Source organism: Phycomyces blakesleeanus (genome assembly GCF_001638985.1).
Source record: "Phycomyces blakesleeanus NRRL 1555(-) unplaced genomic scaffold PHYBLscaffold_25, whole genome shotgun sequence".
NCBI classification, from domain to species: Eukaryota; Fungi; Mucoromycota; class Mucoromycetes; order Mucorales; family Phycomycetaceae; genus Phycomyces; species Phycomyces blakesleeanus.
The window spans coordinates 553,933-564,896 of NW_017265158.1; the positions used below are offsets into that span (position 1 = coordinate 553,933).

At 34.3% G+C, this 10,964-nt stretch overlaps 3 protein-coding genes across 3 annotated transcripts; 2 read left to right on the top strand and 1 right to left on the bottom strand.

Moving 5' to 3' along the window:
• Positions 1–159: 159 nt before the first annotated feature.
• Positions 160–1,306, top strand: PHYBLDRAFT_183256 (hypothetical protein; the record flags this gene model as incomplete). Its single annotated transcript, XM_018438741.1, has 4 exons — positions 160–372; positions 452–601; positions 686–948; positions 1,015–1,306. 4 exons carry the CDS (start codon positions 160–162, stop codon positions 1,151–1,153), a joined length of 765 nt encoding a protein of 254 aa, XP_018286456.1. The 3' UTR covers positions 1,154–1,306.
• Positions 1,307–8,892: 7,586 nt separating this feature from the next.
• On the top strand, positions 8,893–10,164 carry PHYBLDRAFT_150595 (hypothetical protein; the record flags this gene model as incomplete). Its single annotated transcript, XM_018432509.1, has 6 exons — positions 8,893–9,034; positions 9,198–9,297; positions 9,445–9,564; positions 9,660–9,723; positions 9,847–9,992; positions 10,104–10,164. The coding sequence occupies 6 exons, from the start codon at positions 8,893–8,895 to the stop codon at positions 10,162–10,164; spliced, it is 633 nt and encodes a 210-aa protein (XP_018286457.1).
• A 179-nt stretch (positions 10,165–10,343) lies between these two features.
• On the bottom strand, positions 10,344–10,964 carry PHYBLDRAFT_173414 (hypothetical protein; the record flags this gene model as incomplete). The annotated part of the gene is made up of 1 exon (XM_018437024.1): positions 10,344–10,964. The coding sequence occupies one exon, from the start codon at positions 10,962–10,964 to the stop codon at positions 10,344–10,346; it is 621 nt and encodes a 206-aa protein (XP_018286458.1).

Below are 10,964 nucleotides of genomic sequence, written 5' to 3' on the forward strand. Positions count from 1 at the left end.
GCCATGGTCATTGTCATTATTCATTCGAAACACATTGCTCTCACAGCTTTGTGCATCGTGACTGTCTTTGTAAGTTGCCTTTTTTTTTGGCCGCCACCTTATCCCCGACATCTGAAATTTTTTTTACTCGTTCTCTTTAAACTATTTTTTTTTGACAAGATGGCCTCACTTCAATCATTCAAGGCACCATCTTTGGTTAGCAAGTCTACTCAAAAGGCAGAACAGAAACTCGCTACAAATGGTGAAGATGTTGTCATTGATGCCTCCACATTGTCCACTCGTAACACCACAGACGTCAATGAAGACGAAGACATGGAGGTCGAATCTACCATCGCCAAACCAACCTTTGCCCCAACACAGCAGAACAAGAGTGTATGTCATTGAAAAAAAAAACGCCCATGGATTGTTGAAAACTGCAAGATTTATTAACGATTCTGCTAATCTATCTTAGGGTGTTACCAAAGGACAACGTAGAATCCCCATTCCTCACCATCGTCTCTCTCCTCTTAAGAGACAGTGGCTTGAGATCTACTCTCCTTTGGTTGAACACATGAAACTACAGGTTCGCATGAATGTCCAGACAAGATCGGTTGAACTCAGAGTAAATATCTCATACTTTAAATGAATATGCTATATAAATAGTGTCATTCAACTGACAATCTAACTATTATTTTGATTTATATAGACCTCAGATTCGACCGTTGAGAGCAGCGCATTACAAAAAGGGGCTGAGTTTGTCAAGGCTTATGCTCTTGGATTTGAGATTGAGGATGCTATGGCTCTTTTGAGATTGGATGATATTTTTTTGGATACTTTCGAAATTAAGGATGTAAAGACACTTCATGGTGACCATTTGGCCCGTGCTATTGGTCGTATTGCAGGAAAGGACGGAAAGACCAAGTTCACCATTGAGAACGCAAGTAAGACAAGAATTGTCCTGGCAGATACGTAAGTAGAGAAGAGCTGGATTTGTGCCAAAAGAAGAAATTTGTAATGTTCTAACTGGTCTTATAGCAAAATCCATGTGCTCGGCTCATTCCAGAATATTAAGATTGCTCGTGATGCAGTTGTCAGTCTTATTCTCGGCAGTCCTCCTGGAAAGGTTTACGCAACTCTCCGTACTATCTCTGCTCGCATGAAAGAGCGCTTCTAAAAAAATCAGTATGGCGTAGGCCTATCTTATTTTAAAAAGTCTTCTGAACGTTCGACAGAATTCGTAATTGTATTTTTCTCTTTTTCTTACCGCCTTTCATCTCTTTCTCCTTTATGTTACATTCATTAAAACATGCTAAAAATTACCGTACGCATTTCTCATAAGAAAAACTAAATATATCAAATCATTGAATGTCGGGAGCATATTAGCTAATATAGTACGTATATTCGAAAGCTTTTTCTTGTAACGAAGTACTGGATCCAGGGCTTTCTTTAATCTAGCTACAAATTATCTGCGGACTTTACTGATAACTGAGTTTTATATTGCCATGGAATCTTGAACGCAGAGCCAATCTTAGATGGTTGTCGTATGTTCAAATGCATAAAGATGAGAAGTATTACTAGTCTTTTGTAATCATTGCATATTGTCAATAGAGAAAGTGACAGGTCCTCCAGAAGTTTTGATATATACTTTGTATTCAGAAAAAATAAACACCGGATTCGAGCTACAACTATTTTACTTTACAAGGAACCAAGCGTCGAGTAATTTTTTTCTAAAGAGTGTGGGTCCCGAAGTCTTGCATAGAACTATCTTTACTATCTCTTTCATCATTTTGATTGTTATTTCCATCGCTGGAATCTTCATCTTCACCTTCGTCCATTATTTGACCTTCTTCCTCAGTATCTTCATTGACTTCATCTTCTTGACTTTGTCCTTGTTTTTCCCATTCTTCATATCCCTGTTCATCTCGTTCTTCGTATTCTCGAGAATCATGTGTCTGGAGTTCATGTATATTTTCCTCTTGAAGGCTTTGAGTCTTTTGTATATACTCTTGCTTTTGTGATTCCTCTTTTTCTTGTTCTGGTAAGCATAGTTCTTCCTGGACTTGTGAATTTAGGTCTTCATATTCTTGAGATTTAAACTCATCTTTAGTCTGAATCTCTTGTACTATCAACACCTGATCTGAATCATCTGGTGTATTTTGAGTTTCAGAGTCCTCTTGACATTTGTTGTCTCCAATAGCCTCGAAGCCTTTGTTAACTTCTTGATCTTCTAAGATTTCAGTAACTTCAATTACTTCATTGTCACCAATGACTTCATCGACAGTATTTTCAATATCTCTATCTTCAGGATCTTCGCTTAGTTCATTATTTAGAGCTTGAATGATAACATTTTCTTCATTAATGCTATTATCTTCTTGGTCATCATTCTTTTGCTCATCTCCTTCAGAATTTTTCTGCTCAGCATAATAGCCATTATCTTCATGCTCATGTTCATAATCATCGCGTTCCTGATCCTCGTCTACATATTCCTCGTGCTCATGTTCTTTGTGTTCATACCCCTCGTTATCTTCGTCTTCGTTATATTTGTCTCCATTTTTGTCTTCTTCCTTATTTTCGCCTTCGTATTCGTCTTCATTTTCATCGTCTTCATCTTCGTATTTTTCTTCGTCCTCATCATAATCCTGTTCTTCGCTGTTATTCTCGTCAGATTCTTCTCTTCTATACTCTGTCATATCTTCGTCGTTTTGATACTGGGATGTCTGTTGCATCTCATATTGGTGTCCCATTTGTTGTATTTTCATGGCCATGTCCTCACTTTGTTGCCCCTCACTTTGTTGTTCATACTCTTCATTATCAGAGTCTAAATTTATAATTTCAGTAGAACCTTCCTGTGTGCGAGGGAATGTCGAATCTTCTTCGTTGTATTCGTCTCGATACATGTGGTGAAAGTGGTCATTGGTATCGTCTTCGGTTTCTTCGTCAGAATTCATTTCTTCATCTTCGTATTCATCTTCATCTTCATATTCATCTTCTTCATTTTGTTCCAGCTCACCATATTCTATGTTACTGTATTTGGAAGGGCAGGTGCCAGAAATAGCATTGCATTTTTAGTTATGTATCAAAAACTAGCATAATTCATCTTACTTGGATATGAGCTCCAAGGTTACTGCACTAAAGAAACCTGGCGTGTGTTTCTTTTGGAGCATGTAACTCTCATATACTGGCTGAAGCAACTTCATATAATCGTCCCTTTCAGAACCAACTATGTACAATTGTTCCTCGTCACCTTTTGATTCCATAATAAAGGCAAGTTTCGAGCCATCAACTTCAACCGACTCTAGCAAAACTTGGCCTTTTCTGAATTCGATATTGTATCCCAATAAGGTTTTTACAACATTACTGTGATATAAAACTTTGGCTTCGAATACCTAAATTGAGAGTTTTTTTTTAAAAAAAATGAATAAATAAATTAAATATTAAAACAATAAAAAAAAAGGTTTTATTTGATTTACCTGATTTAGTCGCAAGATACGTTTGTCCTTAATGGCAATCTCTTGTTGAAGATTACTTATATCTGCATTCAAATTATCGAGAGATATTTTTGGAATATTCACAAACAAATTGTGGTCTTCTATAGCTTCTTCGTCACCAACTTTTCTCTTTTTCATAGTGTGTTCAAAGTCAAAGTCTCCTTCGGTGCTCTCAAGCTGTTTTCTCAATGCCAAAACTTCTTCTCTGAGAGAAACAAGCTCTTTCTGTCGAGCTGCCTGACATAATGCTGTAGGATTTTCTTTGATCTCCATAATTTGATAGTCAGAAAAGTGTTCTGAAGCGGTATTATTATGGGAAATATTTTGAGTTTCTTTTGGATTGTCCAATGAATCTACTTCTACACTTCCATCACGCGAATGATTCTCGGGTGCTAAATCGACATCTTCTTGATTTTCACTTGATGGCTCTGGTAGATCATCTGAAGAATCTTTGCCAATCACAATCTGAATACTTTCTCCTCGATCTAGGCCTTTTCGTTGCACAACCTTTGCCAGCATCTCTACTTGTTCTTTCAAGACAGATATGTCTTTCTGAAGGACACATTTTTCAATCGATGTTTCCGTAAGTTCTATAAGATTTATAACGTTAGATGATTCAGAAGCATTGAGTAGCAAAACAATATAGCTTTAGGTTGTATTTACCTTGTTGAAGCTTTATAGTATCATCGATAAACGAGCCAATATAGTCAGACAAAGTTTTGCCAGACACCAGCCCACAATAAGGTCCAGGGGTGGGGGTTGAGGAAGCAGATTGTATTTGACCGAGTGTGGTTTTTAATTGTATCAATTCATGCGTTTGTTGATCGATAGTATTTTGATATTCTGTCACAAGATTTTGCAGCTGAGCCATTCTCTGGATCTTTAATTCATCATACGTGGTTGATTCTGCCGATTCATACATGCTCTGTAATTTATCAAACCTTAGCTCACACGTAGATATCAGAATATGATTGATCCTTTCGTACCAGGTGCTGCTCTAACAGACGAACTTGTCTCTGAACAGCTTCTCTGCTCTTCTCCAGCATAGACATCGCAATCTTGTCATCATCGTGCCTCCGGTCTTTCTCGATAATAGCGTTTTTAACATCATTTGCCTGATAATAGAGATATGATAAACTTCTTTTGTCCTAATCGAGTTCGCTATAGTACCTACATAGCTCTCTAACTGTGACACGATATCATTCTTCTTCTTCAAGGTAGCTTCAAGATAATGTACTTGAGCTTTAGTCTCACGAACAGAAATTCGTTCTTTTGCAATAATCTGTGTGATTTCTTTAGGTGATTGGTATTCTGGACTATCCTGAGATTCCAAGTAACCAACCCTACATTTCAATATTATTATGCATACTGCTTTGACTCTAATACATCTATAGCTATTGTGTGCCTTACCATTCCATTCTTTCTTGGTTGAATCGTGCATTTTCAATTTCCAAGCGTATATTTGTTTCCTCAATCTGCGCAATATTCGATACTTGTCTTTCCAAACTCTTCTTTTCTTCTTGAAGACTTGCATTTGATGTGTAAATTCGTTTATAATGATCACGCTCGTTTTTTAGTCTCTCGTTTTCATCTGCGAGCTCAGAGGATTGTGTGGTGTAATCTAACAAAAAATTCCGTAAAATACATCATCGTAAGGTTCTCTCTTTTCCTCATTTTTGCATCTATCTGACTTACATTGAAGTTCTTCTCGCAGGAGTGTTTCTGTATTTGAATTTTTAATTGAATCCATTTCATAATTTTGAGCTTTGTTTAGTTTTGATAATAAATCTTGCTCTCTTTTGGACCCTTCGCTTATGGTTTGTTCCTGAGAATGTACCTAAAAAGAATATCGAATTATTAAAGACAAAAGAGACAGATTTCTTTGAAAAGTTTATAATAGTACTAGTAATGATAATAATTTATCATGATCCATACTCGTTCTGTTAAAGCTCTGACTGTATTCTCGAGCACATTTGCCTTTGTCAGTGTTGCGTCAACTTGAGCGCTAAGCATTCTTTCTATGCTGCTTTGGTTATAGTGGGTATCGCGAAGTTGATTTTTTAAAGAGTCTCGTTCAGCTTGTATTACATTGACTTGTTCATGTAGCGTGTCCTAATCGCGTTTTTTTTAAAAAAAATTAATTAAGAAAAACATCTAGTTGTGGACGTGGTTAAGGAATCATTTTTAGATTCCTTACTATCTTGTGATTGTATTCGCTCTTAATTGTCTCCAAGATTTTTATTGAATTTTGGCTCTGCTGCTTGTGATGAATGGCTCGCTTTTGCGCTTCCTGATTAAAGCAATAAAGTTTAAATAGTTGATCATTGACAAGGATTAATGTAGTGATTGATCCCTTGAGTTGATTACCGTTTTTTCAGTAATAAGCGATTCGATCGTCTTTGCTGATTGTTCTCTTTCCCGCTCTAATTCGGCTTGGGTCATCGCTACCCTTGATTCCGTTAATTTGATTGTGTATTCCAACTCATTAATCTTCTCCTTGATTATCTTCAGTTGTTCTACACATGAGATTGTTTTGCTTTAATTAAGATATTTATTATATTCTTGAATGGATTTGTGATTGCTTTATTTTCGCCTTTTTGTTTGTTTGCTTTAGAGTGAAATGTATATTGAAGTTTACCTTCATTAATCATGATGTGATGATTTAAAGAGACTCAAGAAAAGTTACTTTTTAATTTCAATTAATTAATTTTTTGGATTATTTCCTGCTGGTTTAAAAAGCTTACGAGTGACATCAGTCAATATTTCTTTTTTATTAATGAACAATATAATAATGAAACCGGTTTGCAAAATTAAGTTTATTGTATATGCTAAGAAATGGTATATCTTTCTTCTAATTAATTATTTGGGTTTGCGGTTTGCTTTACTGATAGATAGCCTTTACTTGACACTTTAAGATAAAATAGAACCAAAGGAGTGGTTCGTGCATGAATAAAAGTAAACAAAGATAAGTAAAGAATACGAATTATTCGGGCAGTGTAGAGTTGTATCATCAAGCAGTTGCTTTTAATTGTAAGTTTAATTAATGTCATTTTTACTGGACACTATACAAGAACACAAGAGATTGATTTGTATGGGTGTATTCAAAACTTGTCAGTTTCACCAGTGAATCATCAATATTTTATCTTTTAATAATAGTTGATACACAAATACTGGCAAATGTTTATGATATAACACTAGAGAAAAAAAAAGGTAAATAATATTCTGGGACTCAGCCCCATAATATATCTCTAAATAAACATTCTAAAGTGAGAGAATGTTTATTGATTAACTTTATCTACGCATAGCCACGGGTGCCTTACTTATAATTACTCCATAACTGTAAAAACAAATGTAGCTGCTGCATCATTTCTTAATTATTTAGATGGCATGATTTACTCTGTCATAATATTTCTTTGTACAGCTACTAGGTCTATATATTTTATTGCTGGAAGAAGATAGAATACATTGATCCAGTAATAGGGCTTAGAGTAACACACTTTCTATGCTCAAAACAAACATCTTGAGCAACTAACCGGAAACAATTATACTCATCAGCCATATCTATTCACCAACCCATTCCAAATATATGTATATATAATGCGAAAAAAAAATACCTGAACTTCTTTTTATAGCTATCAATCGATAACACCAATTCATTGTTAACATCTATATCATGCGCTCTCCTGCCATTCAAGCCCTCTCTACTATTTGCTTTCTTGGACTCTTGGTGAGCTTGGTGCAGGCAGCTCCGTATTTCAATCCCGATCCAAATTCAAAGTATTATATCCCTCCTCAAAAGGCCGCACCTACCGCAAAATGCATATGGTATTCAGCCGGACATATATGTGCCTAAATAACTTGATACATATAAATTTACTCATTTTGGATAGTAAAAGAAAGTCAATGTAATAAAAAATCTATATTGTAAAATAGAACAGAATAAAGTATTTGGGTTTTAATAAATTAATAACCATTTTCTCTTTTTATACATGTATGCAATGTTAAGTGTGTATTCTATTTACCATGTGTATTTTTTTTGGACATACTTAATTCTCTTACTTTGCTTATTATTATTATTTAAAAAGAAGAAGGAATTAAATTACTGAAATTCCTACAAGAATGTATAATCATACATTTAATGATTGTTGACTATAAAAACCCATCTTTAAAACAAAGCCTTAGTTAAATGCGCTTCTACCATAGTATTAATTGTACATTATTATTTTAGAGGGGAAATATTGCTTTAAATTATTATTATGAAAATAAACTTATCAAAGTCTATATAATTTCATGTGTAAAATAAATTGGCCTATTCCCTATCCTATTTTATAACTTATGATTCTCTTTCTCTCTGGAAAATGATAAATGAAGTGAATTAATATTACACCTGGAGTATTGTATTAGTAGGGTGTGTAAATACCATTCATTTTCTTTAAAAGGCTTTACTATAGCACTAATATTAAATGCTCTTATTCGGCTTTGGAGCTACTTATTCTAACTACTGCTCTCTACAAGCAATAAAGGACTCTTGTAAAGATGTGATCTCTGGGATAAAATAAACCAATGAGACTGTGTATTGGAATATACCATCTACCAAACACACCAATTAGCATTCAAAATAGGTAACTATTTTTGTAATTGCATAAAATTTTGCTCATGCTATATACTCTTGGTTTGTATTCACAAATTTCCAAACGACCAAGACATTAATACAATTTTCCATATATATATTTTAATTGCATGTAACTAGAATGGAGGTGTATTGATAATGAGAGGAAATAAAAAGAAATAGCTCTCTTATCGAGCTTAAAGTATCACATAATATGATAAGCATCGTCTATCTTAGGCTGCAGTAAGTAAGTGCTCCAAATACCCAGCTTATTCAAGTAAGAGAAGAAGAAGAAAACATTTAAACCGAAATTTCTCATATCTTTATACTTTCGATTCCTTGAAGCGAATATCAAGGTACACTACACAGGAATTATCATTTGCTAAGAAAAAGTGCTTATATAACAATACTATTAGATATTGAACACAAGGTACTCTTCGTATTCCACATATACTACGCAATATGAATCGGATAAATTTGACTTTTGATATAGTCTTATAAGTTAGAATCATTATTTTTTACCAAGAAATATCTACTGACGCAAAATGGTTTTATACTATTTATTCACCCTAAGTAGATTTTCAATGCGTCCGAGATCAAAGAAATATATATATTCAATATATTTTATTTCCTGCAAGAAAATACAGCCTTAACATATACACCACGTTATTTCTCTTGCCAAACTGTCCTTCCCCACATTTTATTTTCTAAGATAAATTTATGCGCTAAACTTCACTCAGTGTGACTGGCCAATAATACTCTTGGGTTTTCTTTTTTAACAATTGAACGTGCAAACCCATTGTCAATTCTCTAACTATGGCATCTTATGAGTGTAGTCTTCAGGGTCTAGTAGTTGGTCAAGAACAAAAAGATGCTTTGCTTGAACGTCTTGTAGGAATCTGTGGCAATGATGCGATGATTGAATTATTTGAACACGAAATCATCTTTACACCTACTGGTACAAACCACTTTGATATCCCATTAACTATGTTTTTTTTTAACGCTTTATAATGTTCTCATGTTAAATTGCTATTATTATTATTGCTATTATTATTACTGTCGTTATTATTATTACCATTGCCATAATTGCTTTATTACTATTATATGTGCTGTCAAAATAGTACAGACACCAATTGGACCAGCACGTAATGACGATGTTGTACTTCGATTGCAATCACGCATTCAAACAGAACAAGAAAGAAGTTTGAAACATCGTCAATGGTAATAATAATGATAATAAAAATAATAAACATACCATTATTCAATCTATAAATGTTTATTTTATTTTTCTGTTATGGAAAAGCAATATTATATATTTATTTGTAATTATTTCTTGCTATTATCTTAATTAAAAACCTATTCGTAAAGGTATCTTGCTATGCAAGGACATCCAGAACCACAGCGTGGAAGAGCAGTAACAGTGCGCCCAAACACAAGAGTTCAGCTGAGAGGTGATGCATTTCGATTTATGAAATCATTGGGGTACAGGTAAGAATATAAAATCCAAGTAATATACAAACAAGAACTATATTTTCGATATTCAATAAATGAATTAAGCAATATATACTTAAATACATATATAGTTATTCGTTTGAGATTGTAAGGAAAGGACATTTGCTGTCTTATGAGAAGATTCTTAAAATCATGGTAACCCAATTATTCAAGGTATTGGCTTTGTTTTGTTTTGTTTTGTTTTGTTTTATTTTATTTTAAATAAAAATAAAGGTGGATTTTCAATACACGGATTATAAATCTCTCTTTTTTCCTTAGCCAAAGATAAAAGTTGATATTTCAACTGCTATTTCCATTCAAGATTCATCTTTGTGGCTTGTCGAGGTTGTGTCTATTCCAGTAACTCAAGAACAAGTCAGTCAAATGGCGGAACAGTTGACTAAATTCAAGACACTATTAAACGGGTAAAAGAACATGATTACAATATATATATATAAATATAAATATATATTCATAGTTTAAAAAGAAAGAAAGAAACTGATATATATTATAATCATTTTATTGCATTTTCTTAGAAGCGTAGAATTGGAATATGTGGACACAAGAGCTGTTCAGAATAAGGTCCACTACACCTGAAAGACCAATACCAATCATTTCGTTTTAGGTTATTTCATTTAATAAAAGGATAAAATAAACATCAAACAACCTTTATCAAGTAATAATATATATATAAAGAAATTGTGATACTTCCAAAGATATAAAAAAACATTATTACTATGAATCTTCCCCCCCCCCCCAACCCCCCCNTTTTTTTTTTAGTTGCTAAGAACAGCAGTAGGCTGTTTCATATCAGTCAAATTTCCACGAATGTTCTGTTCAATCTCAAGACTCTCAAAGAGACTTTTAAAGTTTCCAGCGCCAAAACCATTATGATTGTTACGCTGAATGATCTCAACAAACACAGTCGGACGGTCTTCCAATGGGCGAGTAAAGATCTGTAGAAGATAGCCATTCTCATCGTAATCGACCATGATGTTTAGCTTCTGAAGTATATCCAGATTCTCAGCAACGGGTCTCAAAGCAGTCTTGTTGTGCTTCGAAAGGGCGGCCCGAAGTGCAATATAGTACGTGTCCGGAATGGTCAGGAACGCACAGCCTCGTTGGCGCATATTGGTTACAGATGTGATGATATCATTTGTGTTGATAGCAATGTGTTGTACACCTGCACCTCCGTAAAAGTCGACAAACTCCTGAATCTGAAACTTTTTCTTCCCTAGTGCTGGCTCATTGATAGGAACCTTGATTCTTTCAGCTGGGTCGGCCATGACTACTGAACGAAGAGCACTATATTCAGTATAGACATCTTTGTCATCCACAGACCAGAAACGGTGGAAATCAAATGCTTTCTCGTAAAAATCAGCGACGGGGTCCATCAT